The following is a 19,764-nucleotide window of genomic DNA, read 5'->3' on the forward strand; positions in this document are numbered from 1 at the left end:
ATTTTTCTTTAGGGATTATTTAACTGAGAAAGTTTTGATACATAGTCTTTTTTGGATTGAACAATTAATATTTGATTTTTCGTCTGCCCGATATGCTGTTCTACGAACGTTTTGTGGAAATGTGCATAAAGAAAGTATTTCAATGAAAAAATTTATTTCATCTGGAGTGTTTGTTAAGACACTTGTTAGATTAACTAACCGGTTATTCTCAAATCGTAAGTCACATAGAAATTATACAATATTCTTATACTCTGTGTTAATTTATTTTTATTTTTAGTCAAAATAAGTAATAATCAAGATATTAAAACAATGTGCCGCACAATTATTGAATTATCAACTGATCCGAAAAATAGATTGGACCTTTGGTTACAAAGAATTATTGTTGGTTGGAACAAAGATAAAGATTTAATTGATGCCACTAGTACTCTATCCCGAGAATTAAGCGCCTTTTTGAGTGATAAACACACCAATTCAATTAAACATTTTATCAACAATATATCAAATTTAATTGATCCCGAAGAAAATTTTGAATTGATCAAGAATATGATTGATTTTATTGTTGGATTAGATATGTAAGTAAAATAATGATGTTATATTAACCAAATTTATCCACATTTATTATTTTGAGTGATGTTTATTTTTTACAAACAATTTCTGTCAGTCATCACTGTCATGGTTAAGTTCCAAAAAATTATAATAATGCATGTATAAAATGCACTTTATTTTTTTGTGTTTCTTATATATTTTGAACTATAAAATGTTCTTGTAATTAAAGAAAACGTGTTTAAGACTGCACAATTTCAAGTCTTTGCATCCTGAACTTATATGTTTGTTTTAACTCTTATGAAAAAAGAATTATTTTCACTTAATTTTTTGTTATTACTCGTAATCTCTATTTTAAAGTTATATAGATTTCATAGGCGGAGATCCTTGGAAATATTGAGGGGGGCTCAAATAGTTGGTAGCAAACAAACCCGTGGGGGCTTACTAGTCCTTATTAATTATTAAATATAGTTTTTGGATCCAAACAAAAACAAATTTACATATAAATTTGATGTAAAATTCTTATTTTTTACAATTTAGGTATTTATTTAATAATATTAATAATAAATTATCCCTAAAACATTCTGTGATCTGTATAAAAGTATGTTTTTGTTTCTTAATTTTTAGGGGGGCTTTAACTTCAAATTATTTATTTTGGGGGGTCTAAGTCCCCGTAAGCCCCTCCCAAGGATCCCCGTCTATGATAGATTTGTTTAAAAAAATTTCGATTAATAATATTTGATTAGACAAAAAACTTAAAGTGCTATTTAAAAACTAGGATTTTAGTGTATATGCTAAAATCCTTTAATAATGAAAAAAGTAACCTTAAAATTTAAAATTAGTTAAAAATACTAAATAAAAATGTCTTGTTTTAATCCAAATTAACATATTATATATTATTATATAGCTTAGGAAAAAAAATGCCCTGGTCATCACCGTAGGCAGCAGAAAAAATGCTTCAATTTTTAACTTTAGGGATGATTTTTGGTAGCAGATTGGATCTAGTTTGTACATTGGGAGGCCATTAATGAAAACTTTATAGTACTTTTCATTCATAAGAAGAAAAACAAAAAAAATGGCAATTTTTACACAAGACCAGTATTTGACAAAATTGATTTTGTTTTTTTGGTTCAATTCAAAAACAAATAACTAGATGATGCTTTACAATTTCGCTAAATGTTTATGTGTATTATGATTTTTTTTAAATGAAAGTTTTGATCTAATTTTAAAGATTTTACATTTTTTTTAGTTTTTTTTTCGATTTTGTCAATACTAACATTTGTGGTCCAAAAGTTAGAAAATGTTATGCAAGGTTCTTTATAAGTTGCTTATTTACCTATAAAAAATATCCAAAATACATAGTCACACAATTTTTTTATTAATATTTATAGCATTTAGAATTCTTTCAAATTTTGTCAAAATCACGAAAATTTGATTTTGTAGTTAAAAATTCATAAAATGTTTAATATTTACACCTTAGGTTTGAAAATTTAGTACTAGGTTCTTCATAAGTTGTTTATTCTGTAAACAAAAAATATACAATATATTATAAACAATTTAACATATACATTACAGTAACTTACTCTTCAATGACTAGGCACAACCACACTTAATATACAGAAGAGCAATCACCTTCTTCCCTTTTTAAGATTGTCCAGTATGTACGCATTTAAGTAATGGGTTGTAAATTCTGTTTAAATACAGTTTATTGATTAATAAAGTAAATCAAAATTGTTTTTTTTTTTCAATAATCCAGTACAATATATTATGTGCAATATAAATAAAATGTCAAATCTGTGGATGTAGTATTTTATTAAGAATGGTCAAATAATGATAATTTGTTATTCATTATAAAAATATAAACATATCATATTTTTTTTTACAGAAATGATGAATTAAAAACTAAGGCTTCATTATGTTATTTGGAAACATTAATACCAATTGTAACTTACACATTAGCTTTTGAAAATGGGGATGGGTTTTCAAAAATGTTTGCTCAGATGGTGCGTTTAGCAGATTATGGAGGTCCCTCTGGCCATGTGAAGCTTTTTAAAGCTAGTGTCAAGTTACTTGATTCTATTAAAAATTGGATGAAATCTAATATGGCAAGTATAGAGATAACTGAACCCAAACAATCATATCCACCAGTTGTGATTGCATCTAGTTGCTTGATGAATTACATCTCGGATATTATAGCTGCTATGCAACATAACGATTTAGAAAACTCTGTATCTCCTTCATCATTAGATTCCATGTCCTTATTCTACTATGATGGTATGGAGTTTGATGGATTTTTACCTAGTAATGATGGCGACGGTGAAACTTTAAATGAAGATTCTGTAAGTATTAATAATTTAAAATAACAATATTGTTACTCATTTATTATTAAAATAATTAGGTATTTAATAAATATATTTTATGATTTTTCAGGATGAAGATAGCCTGTACTATAGACTTTGTACATTTACTGTTACTCAAAAAGAGTTTATGAATCAACATTGGTATCATTGTCATACATGTAAGATGATAGAAGGTGTTGGAGTTTGTAGTATATGTGCTAAAGTTTGCCACAGAGGTCATGATGTTACTTATGCTAAATTCGGAAACTTTTTCTGTGACTGTGGGGCAAAAGAAAACAATTTTTGTCAAGTAAACATTTTAAAGTACATTTAATACTTAATACTTCATTCATTTTATATGTTATCTTATCTTCTTTATTTATCATAAATTATTATAACTCTTTTTATTTATTACTTATTTAATTAATTTGTTATAAATTTAAAAGTTTTTTAAAACTAATTTTTTTTAAATTATACTTCGTCATATTTAAGATATATTTCTGTTTCATAGGCATTAATTAAAAGAAATCCTAACTCAATACTTGATGTAAATAATCCGCGAGATAAAACAGCTTCAATTGAAGGCGGAAATTCAGCTGCAGATCAAGATCGCATAGATAGTTATAACACGTCTGCTCCTAATCATAATCAAGATCCAAGGAATATGAGCACAAGAAGTTTAGATTATGAGTCTGTTGTGTTGGATTCACTTCCTGGTATTTATTTTCCATTGTTATTTCTTTTATTTATTATAATTTAGTTCAGTTACATCAACTAATATTAATCTTCTGATTTTTAGCCACACATAAGAATGTACTAATGCCAACAATATTAGATCATACTCAAATTATTGAGCCAACATTAGATCTTTGTCTACAACTAATAAATGTGGTTATAAAATCCGGTGAAAAAAATTCAGCGATTGGTTGTAATACAAGAGCTGTAGATACATTAAATGATTTGCAAGAATTAGAAAAAACTATTGAAGTATCAGATGGTCTTATGGTAATTAAATATTCCAAAAAAGAAATTATTTCTTCAAACTAACAGTATACTATATTGTTTTAAACATTATTTATAGCTACCTACAATGGGATCTCAAGAAGGTGCTTTTGAAAATGTTAAGATGAATTTTAGTGGAGATCAAGGTCAAACTATCAGACAGCTTCTTTCTGCTCATATGATACGTCGTGTTGCAATGTGTTGTTTATCATCTCTTCATGGTAAAAGACAACATTTAGGTAATTATTATTTGAGTATTATGATTCAATTATGAGATAGATTTTATCTCAATTTGTATTAATGTTTTTTTTATTTTTATCTTTAGTTGCTGTATCTCATGACAAAGGAAAAATAGCAGTTTTGCAAATGAGCTCATTGTTAAAACAGTCAGATGTATCAAAACGCAAATTAACTTTAACACGATTATCCTCTGTTTCTATCCCATTTACTGTATTATCAGTTACTGCAAATTCTGTTAATGAAGATTTCCTATCTGTGTGTGGATTAAAGGTATTAAATATTAAACAATTAAATAAGAAACATTGACCTTAGTCATTCAATTGTAATATTAGTTTTATTCTATTTTTAAACTGCTTTTTTTCAGGATTGTCATATTTTGACTTTCAATGCAAGTGGAACAGTTAATGAACACATTGTTCTTCATCCAACTTTAGAAGTAGGAAATTTTATGATTCGATCAATTTGGCTCCCTGGGTCACAAACTAGTTTAGCACTTGTGTCTGCTGAATTTGTTAAAATTTATGATTTGTCCAAGGATGTTTTAAGTCCTCAATATTATTTCCTTGTACCTACTGGCAAAATACGAGATGTGACATTTATGTGTACAGAGGTAAAAAATAATTTATGCATATTTATTGGAAGTAATAATTAACATATATATAAAAAAAATTTTGCTATGAATTAATTTTTTTATTTTGTGTAAAATATTAATGATTTTTGTTGGGCGTAGGAAAAGTCAACCATGATATTAATATCATCTGGGGGTTATATATATACACAAGATATGGATCAAAGTAGCTCAGCTGTGCATGGTCCATTTTATGTGACCAATACTATTGATATCGTCCATCCAGACATAAGTGTTAGTATATACATTATATTCTTATACGTTTCACATATAATATAATAATCATATATATTTATTGTTAATGTTTATTAATGGTTTTTTTTTATTTTATACTTACCTTATAGGATGTAAATGGTCAAGTTTGTGGAGGTGGTGTATCAGTGTATTATTCACATACATTATCACTATTGATGTTTAGTTATGTTACTCCTGGGCGCACATTTATAGCACCTTTGGATGAAGAGAGATATCAAGGTGGTGTTATTACATTACATCCAGTTTTTGCAATAAATTCACAAACATCAAGTCCTAGTGCTAAAAATAAAAGTAACATTACTCAGGCAAGTACTTCTGCTCCTCCTACACAACCTATGTGGCAATGGTCTGAAGTTCCTGGACACCCTGGTTTAGTATGTGCAATACTGCAATCTAGTAAGTTTAAAAATTATTGAAATCTACAAAATATGTGTATGATTGTATTCCTTTTTTTTCTGTAAAATATATGGATGATTATGACAATACTCATCGGTTAAATCATCTACTATGTATGATATGCATGCCATCAACAGTTCTTTCTTAAAACTTAAATCATAAATTGATAATAAAATGTTATTCATAATATGTTTATATGAAGTGCTTATGAATATTATCAACATTTTTTAACTTAAAATTAAAATTTTTATTTAGGCAATACTCCAGTTGTATTTATGATAACACCTAAGGTTATCAGCCTTCAAGAAATTAAGTTAGCTCAGACAAAAACTAAGATTACAGATATGGTTGCTGTACGCCACCCATTGTCAAATGGAGATTATAGAACAACATTAATAATTTTATGTGAAGACGGTAGTTTACGTATGTTCTTAGCTGCTAAAGAGCAAACAGGTGAATATTGTTTAGTCTCATTATAAAATCTATGTCTATACAGTCAGTATAATCTATAGCATTGGTCAGGGGACCGTTAAATATGTTGATATAAGTAAATCTGATTTTGTACATATAAACAAACAACTTTTGCCAGGACTTTAAAATTAACATTATTATACCCTATAATTCATGACTGGTCCATCTCATAGATGTTACCGACTGTATGTATCTATTTCAAATTATTATTTATCTTTTATCCACGTATAGTAATTCACTAAGAACTAGAGCTGGGCCGATAGCCCTTTTTTCCGATATCCGATATTCCGATTTATTTTGCCGATATAAAACCGATAGCCGGTCCGATATTTTATTTCCATGAACCGATATAAAAATACTTAAAAACCCGATATATTTTTCAAAAACCGATACCCGATATATGAACCGATGTAATATTTAAATCATGTGGCATATCAAAAAATATTAGATTTCCGCAACAATAAATAATAAATATTAATAATTTTACAATTCTTTTATTTTTTAATTAAATAAGTGGACAAAAAAAAAAAACAAATAGCTGAAATAACTGAAATAACTGAAATAACTGAAATAACCATAAAATAGTATAAATATTAAATGTATAATACTATAGTGGGGGACGAGGTGACCGAGTGGTCTGACTCTTCCGCTGCGACGCAGCCGGTCGCGGTTCGATCCTCGGCCACCGGGCGGCATTTTTCTCCGGACAAGTCGCGGTGACCGGAGAGCAAGTGCTGCCATCCCCCACCCCCGGGGCATGGCAGAAACCTACGGGTGCCCCATTCGAAATTCTGCCAAAACAAACACACACGTGTTCCCCCTACCGTTCCAAAAACCTACAAACCATCAATACAAAAACCTACAGTACCTACTAATAGCTAATGGCCACAGTTGCCGGGCTCAGGATCAATTAAACATAAAAAAAAAAAAAAAAAATACTATAGTCTATAATAGTAAAATACTAAATCATTTGTTGTTTACATAATATGTCTAAAAATAGCGTTATTGGTATAACCATCACCATTACATACAAATTGATATGAGACTGTATTATATCGGTTTTACTATCGATTCAGAAAAAAACCCGATACCCGATTAAACCGATAGTACCAATATCGGATATCGGTGTCGGTCCGCCTCTACTAAGAACTATTCCTAATTAATATTGGTTATTTTTTTTATTGTTAGTGTAACAAAAATATTATGAAACTAAGATATAACCAATCTTAAGTGTACAGAACTTTATTCATATTATTTTAATTGTTTTAGATTTTTGGTTATCACCGTCTATTCAGCCTTCATGTCACATAACATCGTGTAAATTAAAGAAAAAAAAAATTAGTAAATCTGGAAAATCAACAGGTATGAATGATTTTTTTCATATTCAAATATAATAAATAATGATAATTGTATGTAATATTTATGACTTGTAGGGAATTCCTCTTCATTTCCAATCGACTTTTTTGAATATTGTGTAGCTATGAATGAAATTGAATTTGGTGGTAATGATTTGTTGCAAATTTATAATCCTCAACAAATCAAACATAGACTAAACAGTAATGGTGAGGAATATAATGATAAATTAAACATTATACTATTAAATTTAAAGTATAACATTTTATAATATTATTCATGGATTTAATAATATTATTATTAGGTATGTATGTTGTGTCTACAAAACCACGATTTAGCATTGAAGTTACTAATAATGATCCTACAACGGTAATGGCTGGAATCAGAATTAATGTGGGAGGTCAAGACATAGGACGTGCTCCTGGCTATATAGAAGTGCTGGGACGCACTTTACATTTGTTACCTATTAACCGAAGTCGATGGTTCGATTTTCCACTAACAAGGGAGGAAAGCCTTCTAAGTGACAAAAAATTAATAATTGTGTTTGGCCCATCACGAGATCCTGAAGGTGTTACTATGATAGATTCTGTAAAATTGTTAGTATATAATATTTTGTTTGTTCTGATTATAAATAATTATTAATTCATAATATGCATATATATATATTTTTTTTTAAAGATATGGAAAAACTAAAGAATCATTTGGATGGCCTGATGATGTTGATGAAATTAGCAGCGGTACAATTTATGGTTCAACATCAACTAGTACTGTAGTTACTTCAAATCAATTTAATGCTCAAGAAAAAGAGTTGCCTTTAACTGGATTTGCTGTCAGTCATTTAGACAAGTAAAATATTTTATTATTTACTTTCATATTATTATTAGTACTATTTAGTTTTCAAGTATTTAATTGACGGTTTTAAGAATGTAAGTTATTTTAAATTTTCTTTTATAATTACAGTACTTAGAACAAAAAATTATTTATAAATATTATATGTTTTATAATAATGTTCTTAGGTTTGTCATTGGACTATTGACAATATTAGAAAAAAGCTTTATAGTATCAAATTACTCATTGAATGAAGAGGATGAACATTTTTCGTCTAATAAAACTAAAGCAGTTAACATAGCACTAAAATTACTCAATCATAGTACACAAGCATGTATCCAACTTCATTCTAAATCATTAGTAGCTGTCTTACAACCGGAGTACCACACATTTAAAGTAAAAACATTATTCATTGAAAATAATCATAGTATTAACATAATTCTTGTAAATAGGATCAATCGATGTTGACTTATATATTACAAACTTTACACGATTTTGAACGAGAGGATCCCAAAAATATGGATGCTGAAGCTTATTATAGACTTGTATTAATTACTCGAGGTATTACAGTTTCAAGACCTCAACATTTATCCATCTTTGAACTTACTCATCATGAAGGTATTTGAAAATAAATATAAAGTTAAGTTGTTATGTTCAACACTTTTTATTGTGTGGAATAAAGATAGGATGAACATTAAAAAGCCATAGAATATAAATATATTTGCTCATCAATTCATTTAGAATCTAGATACATGGACTTATCATTAGTTTATTTTCAGAATTAGATTATAATAATGAACAATCATCACAATGCTGTCAACCACTTATTCAGAAGCTCATTTCTGTATTTTGGATACTGTACTATAATAGACCTAAAAATCCATCCTATTGCACAATATATGTACCTGGTATGTAACTAATAATATTTTCTAATAATTATAGCTAATTTATATATTTAAATTCATATAGGTTTGAAACATACAGAAGCTGTTGTTTATGCACTTATTGAAATTCTTCATTCTTTATTATTTTTTGAATGCTCCGGTTTTCAAAATTCTCAAATTAATACAATATCTAAGTACTACTTAGATTTCTTATTGTGTGAAGATGTTGCTGTCAGCTATACTGCTAAATTGGCGCTTTCAAGAGCTTTAAAACCTCAAGTTTTTGGAAAGAATAATCAAAATTTAGTTCGTGGAGAACATTCTTACAAGGAATCAGTAGAAGGTAATATAATTTGGTTTTTAATGTAATTTGCTATATGGTAATTTTCATTTGATCTAGTTAAAGAATCATCTAGCAAAGGGCCTGAAAATGAAGAACAAGTTCTTCAAGAATCTCCAGAAGAAAACATCTCATATGAAGTTGATGAACCAATCATTTTATTGGACCCAAGAGGTAATATTTATTTATTTGTATTAAACAGTGAAAATTATATTTTTGATTTTAAATTAACTGAAAAATGTGACTTGCATTAATTTAACTAAATTGTAATAGTTGAACCACAAGATCATGGTCAAAATATGGAAGTTTTAATTGGAAATGTTCAATTTCCTGGTCTTATTATTCCACCTGATGCAGATGATGATGCAATGGTAGAATTAGCTATTGCACTTAGTCTTCAAGTAATAATATAAGAAAAAACACAATTAGAATCATATAGCTTATTTAAATTATCTTTTTCAATAGGACAATGAGGGAATAGAAAATAATGCAGAGTTACATAATATTAGGCAAGGTTTACAACAAGGTTTTGTAGAACTTCAAGGTTTAAATGCACCTGCTGCATTACAGGTATATGAAAATGAAAATGATAATTTTAAAATATGTATGAAAATACAATTTTTTCTTAGAATATGCAAGAAAATTCTTCTCAAAATAATGCTAATGGTCAGAGTTCTGAAACACAGTCTATGCAACAAGGACATTTGAGTGATACTACTGCATCTGCAGCTGGTTCTGATGATGAAGATACAAACGCTGCTCCAGGAAATAGTAATTTGAGAACATCGCCTGCAGAAAATGTAAGTATTTTATTTTCAAATATTTATGTAAATTCATAAATTAGAATTTATTAGAAAATCAATATTAAACTGTTTACAATAATTTTGATATTGTAAAAAACATTTTTAGAATCAAAATGAAAGAGGAGAGATTGATGAAGAAACAATCTATGACCAAGATTTAGAAATAAACAATCATTTACACACTTTGAGATTGTCTTTGTTGCAAAAATTTATTTACCACATACCAAATCTCCATAACATTGGAGGCACAAGGGCTATACCATTTTTTCAAGTAAGATAAATTAGTAGATACCAGATAATTAACGGTTTAAAAACTAGAATAATTATATTTTTACTCTATAAATGTTAGTGTTTTGTTTTAAGTAATAATAATTAATAAAAAAAAAACAAATTAATTAAATAAGTGGTTATAACTCTAAAAACAGTTTATAAGTTGTTTGTTCTATACAGGATATATTTATATTAAAGAAGACCCAAAATTTTAGTCAGTATAGTTATTTTCAATACACTAATATCAAATTTAATAAAACTTACCTTTTTCTATATATATAAAAATCTAACTTGATTTTGGAGACGAAGGAAACCGGTTTTGAACCCTCATTATAATAATAATAATAATTAACTAATTACCAATTATTTTCATATATTCACCGATAACGATGCCTGTTTTTTTTTAATTTTATAATTGTTGTATTATTTGTATAGCCAAAAAATAGTCTTATGTTTTTAAATTAAATTATAAAAAAATAATTTCTCCCGGAGGAAGGTCGGGCAGCTAGTTTAATATATATTAATATTATTAAGTGAAGTATTATTATTTTTAGTAAAAAAATGTTCCTTTTATTGCCTTATGAAACTTTTGTATCTTTTTGTATTTTTCTAAACACAACATTTCAAAAGATTAAATTATTAGTTTTTTCAGTTAATTAATTTTTATTTAAAGTAAGGCTTCAACATCATTGGTTATTAGCCTACAATTTTACTGTACAACATAGAGAGAAAAAGAAAACAGATTGAGAAATTTTAAATGAAATATTTACAGATGGTTACAATTTATTACTTAAATTATTTACAATTTATTTAGTACAAACATTGCCTCTTTCCTTCCTTCAAAATAAAACTACCAACATTGTATCTTCTCATATATTGTATCATATTACAAATATTTTATTATGTGTTAGAAAATCCAAAGGTTTTAAAATAACAAATATATACATTTAAAAAATGTGGCTATAATATTATGTATAGTTGATACCATCTATAACAACTTATTACAATTAACAACATTAATTTCAAGGTGCTGTCAAAATTCCGTTTATTTTTATGTATACAGAGTGTCCCGTGAAGATATACCCATTAACCGTGTAGGGAGACTCACCGCAGGACAAAAACCGATTTTTTGCCGTTTTTACCTGTAAACTAAAAAAAGAAAGATAAAATTAATGAAAATAAAAGTCAAATGGTTAAAATTTTCAAAATAATTAACTACAAAATGGATATTTTCAATTGTTTCATAATAAAAAATTTTTTATAACTTTTACTAAAATATTTAATTAAATTAAAAATAAAATATGTGTAGTCCTTGTCTCTGTGAGTCTAATAAAAAAAACAAATTTATGATGTATTTATTATCTCAGGAGATATCGCAATGGGCAAGTTCACTCCGTATTTATACCTAACACGACATTTATAGGGTTCTTTAGCCATTGTTATAGATCAGAGATGGCGAACCTATGACATGCATGTCACAGAGTGACACGCGCACACTATTTTAATAACACACAAATGTGTAAAAGTTTGATAATATTAAAGTTTTTGAAAAAAAAATTGAAGTGTTATCGAACTAGTTGACACGCAGGAGAAACAAAATCCACCCAAAATTTTTATTTGACATGCTGGTACAAAAAGGTTCGCCATCCCTGTTATAGATGATACTGAATGTATCTGTAACATGTTTATGTTAGGTCAATAGGAACAAACAGTATTATTATTAGTACAATACCATCTTGAAATATTTATATAATGCCATGTTAGTATATAAATACATTTTTTCCCTCTTTGGATTTCAAAAAATGGCTTAATCAATGGGTCTAGAATTAATGCTTATGGTGTCCCCCCTCATGTAGTGGCCCAGCAAGAAAAAAAAAAAATAAAGGAATGATATTTAACTTATTCTTAATTTTATGTATTAATACTAATATTGTTTTTAAGGTGGTTTCTTCAATTGTGGCAGATATGGACTTGAATAATGAAGAAGATAAAAAATATTTTACTGAACTTGTGCAAATGTTTATAGCATATATTCGCCAAGAAACATTAGATGATTCTAATTTACATATAAGAAATTCACAACGAGAAATAGTCATAATTATTATGCGATTTATTGGTATGTCATAAATATTTTTTTTTTAAATTATTTTTTAAAAATATTTTTATGATTCTTTATTTATTTTAGGTGTTTTATTAGCAAGACCTAAATCTAGCTCTAAATCATCAACGGACCATACAACATATATATCTCAAACAGCTGCATCCATATTAAAACATGATCTATTTATAAACTGTTGCTTAAGATCATTGACAGCTTTACAGGAATATTGGGCTAGGTATTTAAATAGTATTTGATGAATAATTTGTGAGAAATATTATATTTTATTTAATGAATGATAATATTATAGTTTTAGTGATAATGATGACAATGGTGCCAATGTGGTCAGTGTTTTGTTGGAACCAAGTGGTCCTTCACGTGTTCCAGATATGAGTCCATTTTTTTTGAAACCCTATTCAGTTAGTCAAACCAAAGATATCTTCCATAATTACCCTATAATTTTGACTGAAATGCTGTTACGTTTACCATATCAAATACAGAAAAGTTGGTCGCAGTTGTCGTTTGAACCAGTACGTATTATTTTCATCATAATTTAGGTATTAAGTATTTTATTTCTAGATTTAAGGTTGATTAATTTTGATTTTTGAATTAGGAATGGTTGACTGTACTATGTGAATTCATGAGTTTAAAAACAATTAATCCATTTATCAAACGTCAAGTTAGAAAATTGCTGTTATTTGTTTGTGGAAACAAAGATAAATATCGGCAGATTAGAGATATGCATGCTTTATCAACTAGTGTGAAGGTATACCATTATAAAACTTGTTTAAATTTATGACAATTAAGTGCTGTTATATATTAAATATGCATATTTATTTTTTAGAATTTCCAAAACACATGTGATATTAGAGATCAGAATACGCCACAGACTCTTAACTTAACATATGACAAACTTGTTGAATTGGTGGAAGATGTGAAAGTTTGTGTTGACATTGCATCAAGTCGTATGCTGAACTGGCAACTATATTGTCGCAAAGATGACACAGTATTATTGTATTTAATGCGTGCAGCCTGCTTTTTAGATGAGGGTGTATCATCTACGATTCTGCATTTGCTTCAGTATGCTATTTGTGGTGCTAAAAACCAGTCTGGAACTCCTTCTGCAAAAGAATCTAAATCTAAAGTGTCTAAAGTAGCTGAAGATATTGAGAATGCTATGCTCGAGGAAGCTCAGTGCATGATACTAGTTAAAGAAATGAATAAACAATTAAATAAAGATATTTTAACACGATTTGTCAAAACATTTTTACTCGAAACAAATTCTACACATATTCGTTGGCAAGCTCATGCACTAGTTTTGTCAATTTATAGAAATTCAGAACACGATGATCAGGAAAAATTACTTGAGTTGTTATGGGCTCTATGGCCACAGTTGCCTACATATGGAAGGAAAGCATCTCAATTTGTGGATCTATTAGGATACTTCAGTTTTAAGTACAACCAGAAAGCAGCTACATCAACTAAATATGTTGAACAGGCAATCGAATTATTAAGAACACAAAACTATAAACTGGCATGCCACCCTAATGCTAATTTGTATACTCAAGTATCGCAATATGTTGATTTAGAAGGATTTTATTTAGAAAGTGAACCTTGCATGGTTTGTAATAACCCTGAGATACCCTTCACCAATATCAAGTTGACTTCCATAAAGGTAGATTCAAAGTTCACTACTACTACTCAAATTGTTAAGCTCATGGGAAGTCACACTATAAATAAAATAGTGTTGCGAATAACTGATTTAAAACGCACCAAAATGGTGCGTACAATGAATATATATTATAATAACCGTTATGTACAAGCCGTGGTGGAGCTTAAAAATAAACCAGCTATGTGGCATAAAGCAAAAGAAATAACGTTAACATCAGGACAAACTGAAGTCAAAGTCGAATTTGCTGTACCAATAGTTGCTTGGAATTTATTAATAGAGTATTCTAGTTTTTACGAGAACTTGCATGCCTCTTCAGAGACTTTACAGTGTCCTCGGTGTAGTGCAACAGTACCTGCAAACCCAGGTGTCTGTTCTAACTGTGGTGAAAATGTTTTCCAGTGTCATAAATGCCGGTAAGTTTATTGCAATATCAACAATCTCTAGGTAAATTAAATCAAGTGTTAATTACAGTTTTTTTTTTTTTTAGTGCTATAAATTATGATGAAAAAGATCCTTTTCTCTGCCATTCTTGTGGTTTTTGTAAGTACGCTAAATTTGATTATGTTTTGACTGCTAAGCCTTGTTGTGCTGTTGATCCTATTGAGGATGACCATGATAGGAATAAGACAATAAATTCTATCAATACAAACTTGGAAAAAGCTGATAGATTATACAAACAACTTGTATCGTCAAAACCTGTATTAGAGGTAAAAAAACATTATATTCAATAAAGCGCATAAGAAAATGTCAAAACTAAATAATTTAATAAAACCATTGTTATTAATTAATATTTTTTAGAATATGTTAGTAAAAGTTATGGAAAATCGATTGGAAAAGTCTAATAATACAAATGCAGAAGAAAGCCAAAGTCCAAATGTTGTTCCTGTCTCAGGATTTGCTGCTGTTGTAAATGGAGCTATGAACAATAACATTTCTTCTGGACCTGTACATCAAGTAAATAGATCTATTCAATTGTTGGCCCAAAAGTATGGTTCTGAATGTCGTAATACTTTTGAAGATCTCAGCCGTATCGTTCAAGTAATTATTTATTGTTATTTTTTATTTTAGAAATCTTATCAACCGATAATATTTTGTTGGGTGTTATCTATTTAAATTATTGTACTCCTTAAAATGTTGTATTAAAAATAATAATTGAATTATTTTAAATTATTTCAGAAAGTTTTGGCGAGTCGTAAAGAGTTAATAGCATATGATCAAAAACAATTGGGACAAGTTAAATCCACAATTCGTTTTAATGGCAGTATTAGTTCTCTTTCAGTTTCTGATTCTGTAATATCTGTTTCTCAAAATGTGTCACCAGCATACTCATTGCCCAGTACAAGTTGCTATGGGTGTATAACAGCTGCTTTAGAACATTGTTTTGTTATGTTACGTGCTCTTGCTACAAACATGACTTTGCGTAAAATACTATTGCAACAAGGACTTATCCAGGAATTAGTTGAAAATAATATTAGAAGAGGCTCAGTTCAAGTAATACTTAAAATGAATTAATTTAAACAATGTTAAATTTGTTATATTCATTTTCATTTTAGACTCAAGAAGAAGTAAGAAACCTGCTTTGTATTTTAATACAAGATAATCAAAAAGCTACTGAAGATTTATGTGGATTGTTGAGTCAAAGAATATCGCTTACAATTCGAGGACCAATTGCAAATGCTGATCTAGCATTTGCTGTGAGACCTGAGATATCTTTACTGGCAACAATGTTGTACAAAGAAGATTCATGTTGGGAACAAAAAGCCAAATGTGTAATGCAGCTATTCTTTATGACATGCAAAGAATTCCAGTCTTCAGCAATTGTTACTTACATAACATTACCATGTTTAAAAATGATGCGTAATATTATAAAGCCACCACTTTCATCATCTAAAGCAAACAAGGTAAGCTGTATTTTTGTTTTTAATATTTTTAATACCTCTTAAACCTAAAAGATTAATTAATTAAATATGAAAAACATTAAACAAAATTGTGTTTATAAAATCTAATTAACTCCCTAAACATTTTGATATGATTTTTTTTTTCATACAATAAAATATACAACTATACAGTTTTGGAGTATAATTTTTGTAAATTATCGGTGTCAGGTTTAACGAAAAATAAATCCTATAAAAAGAACCATCCCAATTTGTTTAATTGCTCAAGTAATAAATATCAACTTAAGTTCCTATCAAAAGTATAATATATTATACACAGCATATCCATGATTTTTTTTAAAAAAAATCTTGAAATAAATATTGCGTTCCTTACCACTGTTATAAACATATTTAATTGAGTTCACCTATATTATAGGTCTTAAAATAATACAAAATTAATCTTCGTTTATCAATATGGACATAAACTACTGTTGCCTGTAGGATATTAATAAATGTATATATTATATTAATCATATAACAAGTGAATACCTAACCTTATAGAATATACGTTATACATTTTAACATAACCATGTACAACAACATATTTATTTTATTTACTAATCTAGGATAAATCTACCGAAGTCTTGTCAACTGTTCAAATGTCGGATCATTTAATGGTTGATTTTAGAAAATGGGCTAAACAAAGTCCTGAGCATATGTTTAATGCATGGCGTCTACGACTTCAAAAGAAAACATCATCGGATGCACCTATTAATAATAAGCCTAAGTCAAAGGTAAGATATTAAAATATTGGTAGATTTTTTTACGTGAAGGGCTGGGTAATTGTTGCTGGACAAATTTAATATGTAAATCTAAATTTTTAGATAGACATCATTAATGCCTTTTTATTTAAATAAAAGTAGTATTTTAATATATTTTATATTCAAGTTGATGAAAAATTGAAGATCAAGGGACCTACTCATTTGGTTACTTAAAATATTTTTAATCCTAAATGTTAGAGAGTAGTACAAATCTTTTTTGATCAACTTATAAGTGAATTTATTTAATTTATACTTTACTCTATTCCATAAGAGAACTGCCAGTTCTGCTCTGGTATAATAGTGTCTGTCGACTGACTATGGCATTGCATCCTCTAATGTTCCAAATATCACCAGTAACGGCCTACCGTAGTGCACAAAACAAATGTAATTGGTTATCGTCTTTTAAGCTGCAAAAGCTAATAATATTCTTCGCTACCTATAGAGAATTTGGTAGGGGATGCGTAGACCCATTCTAGTAAATTGCGTGGCATTAAAACAGAGTATTTTATAATATAGTAATAAATAATAATAATATACACCATATAATTATATGAATGTCTTATTTTCTGTATATTCCATTATTCTATCAATGACATTAATGATGATTTAACTATTTTACTAAAATATATTATAAATAATTAATAGTGTATTAATATTTTGCCGAATGTTTATAAAAACATTTTGTGTATAAGTAAAAAATTAATTTTATGAAATTGTTCTAATTTAAAAACTTATTATATTATTAATATATGCTTTATGGTTGAACTCAAGTCTATGTTATCTTATATTTTTAGAATGAAATCAGACAATATTATTTAGCTTCAAAATATTTTAAGAAGTGGCGATTATATTCTTTAAGGGATATTGCAAAACCATTCCACCTAACAGAGTCTTCATGGCTAAAGCATTTCTTATTCTGTTCGAGTACACGATTGTTGAGACAAGTTGCTTGTGCTATATTTGAGGGTATTGCTCAAGTACCAGAGAGAAAAAAAGAGGTACGTTTACAATACTTATTAAGTTATTAATTGTTTTAACTTTAAATTAATAACTGTATGTTTGTAGATTTTAGATCTGCTGACAGGGTTCTTAACAGAACTAGGAAGTGCAGGAGAAAACTGTGCTGAATTTTTAGGTTTATATCAAAATTTGATTCAGCAAACTCCTTGGAAACAGTACTTAGCACTACGAGGAGTGCTTATTATGATATCCGACATAATTACAAAAGAAATCAAGCATTTGCATTATTTAGAAGAAACTACATTAACTTCAGATTTAGCTCAAGGATTTGTCTTAAAAAGTTTAACTGGACTGTTGGCATCATTTTTGGAAGTTGAGAGCATAAAACAACAATTCAAAGGAAGGCTTGTAGGCGCTATTTTAAATGGATATCTTTCTCTCCGCCGTTTAGTTGTTCAAAGAACACGTCTAACTGATGAAACACAATCTCAACTTTTGGATCTTCTTGAAGAAATGACCTGTGGAACGGAAACAGAGTCAAAAGCATTTATGGCAATCTGTGTAGAAACAGTAGAAAAATGTGATTCACAGGATGTCCGTACTCCAGTTTTTGTGTTTGAAAGATTGTGTTCAATCATTTATCCAGAAGAAAATGATGTTGGTGAATTTTATATGAATCTAGACAAAGATCCTCAACAAGAAGACTTTTTGCAAGTAAGTGTGGATAACATTTATAGTTAAATTAGTTACATATTTGCAATTATAATTTTTTAATAAAAATGTGATTGCAGTAAGTTTTGTGTTGGTTATTGTTTATAATTCTGAAATACTAATATATTGTTATAGGTTGGTTCTTAATCACAGTTCTCTGTTAATTTTTTTTATTTTTATTGAAAAAAATGTATTTAATTATTGTTTTTAGGGCCGCATGTTAGGTAATCCATATAGCTGTAACGAATCTGGTCTTGGACCTCTAATGAGAGATGTAAAAAATAAAATCTGTCAAGATTGTGAACTGGTTGCTCTACTGGAAGATGATAATGGTATGGAACTTTTGGTCAACAATAAGATTATCAGCTTAGATCTGCCTGTTAAAGAGGTAAGACATTGTGGTTACAACTTACAATAATTATAGTATGACATTTTTGAAAGTAATATACTATAATTTAATATGTATCGTTTTATAACTAGGTGTACAAAAAAATTTGGTTGCCAGAAGGTGGCGATAATGAAGCTGCCATGCATATTGTTTATCGAATGAGAGGATTATTGGGAGATGCTACCGAGGAATTCATTGAAACGTTGGATGCCAAATCTGATCAAGAAGTCAATAACGAAGAAGTTTATAAAATGGCTAATGTTATGGCAGAGTGTCGTGGTCTGGGAGTTCTAATGTATCGTCTATCTACAATAAAAGACCTGACAAGGTCACGACCACTCCTCCAAGTACTCCTCAAATTACTTGGTCTTTGTGTTAAAGTAAAACATAATCAAGAAATATTAACTGAGCCTATGCTAGGGTCTATACCAATTCTTCTTAGTACACTTGAGTTATGTTTAAGTAATGAAGCTGATGGCTTGTCAAATACGTCACTTACTGAACAAACTCTTGATGTGAGTAAAATTTAAATTTAAATATTTTAAGTTATATGTTAACTATTATATTCTTTAAATTAATTAAGACAATTAATTTAATTAATTCAACAAATAGATTTTGGAAACAATACTATCAAAGGCCACATCCAAAGGCCCAGAGGCATTTGCTAGACTATCAGAGACATTTGGCCCTGATGATCATATTCGATATCTTCTACACTGTGCATCAAATGCTCGCTATACAATTGTTCAGCATCTAACACGCGTCTTAGCTGCTCTTACGTACAATAATAAAGCTAAAATGATTATTCTCATGGACCATTTTGCTTCAGTGATTTCTGATTTTGAAAAATTTGATGATGTTCACTCTGCTCAAGATGAGCAAATGGTA

The 19,764-nt window shown here is 28.6% G+C and overlaps 1 protein-coding gene across 3 annotated transcripts in view; it reads left to right on the top strand.

Moving 5' to 3' along the window:
• Window positions 1–19,764, top strand: part of LOC111031309 (E3 ubiquitin-protein ligase UBR4) — a 35,778-nt gene that overhangs the window by 11,300 nt on the left and 4,714 nt on the right. For all 3 annotated transcript variants that reach the window (XM_022311193.1, XM_022311209.1, XM_022311200.1), the window contains exons 26-65: window positions 13–215; window positions 278–572; window positions 2,429–2,882; window positions 2,974–3,192; window positions 3,394–3,598; window positions 3,682–3,887; window positions 3,964–4,123; window positions 4,210–4,394; window positions 4,489–4,734; window positions 4,855–4,986; window positions 5,097–5,403; window positions 5,659–5,856; window positions 7,144–7,236; window positions 7,308–7,436; window positions 7,532–7,823; window positions 7,906–8,073; window positions 8,244–8,451; window positions 8,508–8,673; window positions 8,835–8,963; window positions 9,025–9,282; window positions 9,340–9,453; window positions 9,553–9,680; window positions 9,745–9,849; window positions 9,909–10,079; window positions 10,189–10,353; window positions 12,294–12,468; window positions 12,538–12,688; window positions 12,761–12,980; window positions 13,064–13,216; window positions 13,295–14,535; window positions 14,610–14,829; window positions 14,921–15,160; window positions 15,299–15,613; window positions 15,676–16,023; window positions 16,623–16,790; window positions 17,612–17,815; window positions 17,883–18,491; window positions 18,700–18,876; window positions 18,969–19,391; window positions 19,489–19,761. In XM_022311193.1, the coding sequence (XP_022166885.1) occupies window positions 13–215; window positions 278–572; window positions 2,429–2,882; window positions 2,974–3,192; window positions 3,394–3,598; window positions 3,682–3,887; window positions 3,964–4,123; window positions 4,210–4,394; window positions 4,489–4,734; window positions 4,855–4,986; window positions 5,097–5,403; window positions 5,659–5,856; window positions 7,144–7,236; window positions 7,308–7,436; window positions 7,532–7,823; window positions 7,906–8,073; window positions 8,244–8,451; window positions 8,508–8,673; window positions 8,835–8,963; window positions 9,025–9,282; window positions 9,340–9,453; window positions 9,553–9,680; window positions 9,745–9,849; window positions 9,909–10,079; window positions 10,189–10,353; window positions 12,294–12,468; window positions 12,538–12,688; window positions 12,761–12,980; window positions 13,064–13,216; window positions 13,295–14,535; window positions 14,610–14,829; window positions 14,921–15,160; window positions 15,299–15,613; window positions 15,676–16,023; window positions 16,623–16,790; window positions 17,612–17,815; window positions 17,883–18,491; window positions 18,700–18,876; window positions 18,969–19,391; window positions 19,489–19,761 (9,853 nt within the window). The remainder of the gene's footprint in view (window positions 1–12; window positions 216–277; window positions 573–2,428; window positions 2,883–2,973; window positions 3,193–3,393; window positions 3,599–3,681; window positions 3,888–3,963; window positions 4,124–4,209; window positions 4,395–4,488; window positions 4,735–4,854; window positions 4,987–5,096; window positions 5,404–5,658; window positions 5,857–7,143; window positions 7,237–7,307; window positions 7,437–7,531; window positions 7,824–7,905; window positions 8,074–8,243; window positions 8,452–8,507; window positions 8,674–8,834; window positions 8,964–9,024; window positions 9,283–9,339; window positions 9,454–9,552; window positions 9,681–9,744; window positions 9,850–9,908; window positions 10,080–10,188; window positions 10,354–12,293; window positions 12,469–12,537; window positions 12,689–12,760; window positions 12,981–13,063; window positions 13,217–13,294; window positions 14,536–14,609; window positions 14,830–14,920; window positions 15,161–15,298; window positions 15,614–15,675; window positions 16,024–16,622; window positions 16,791–17,611; window positions 17,816–17,882; window positions 18,492–18,699; window positions 18,877–18,968; window positions 19,392–19,488; window positions 19,762–19,764) is intronic.

Source organism: Myzus persicae, unplaced genomic scaffold (assembly GCF_001856785.1).
Source record: "Myzus persicae strain clone G006 unplaced genomic scaffold, MPER_G0061.0, whole genome shotgun sequence".
NCBI classification, from domain to species: Eukaryota; Metazoa; Arthropoda; class Insecta; order Hemiptera; family Aphididae; genus Myzus; species Myzus persicae.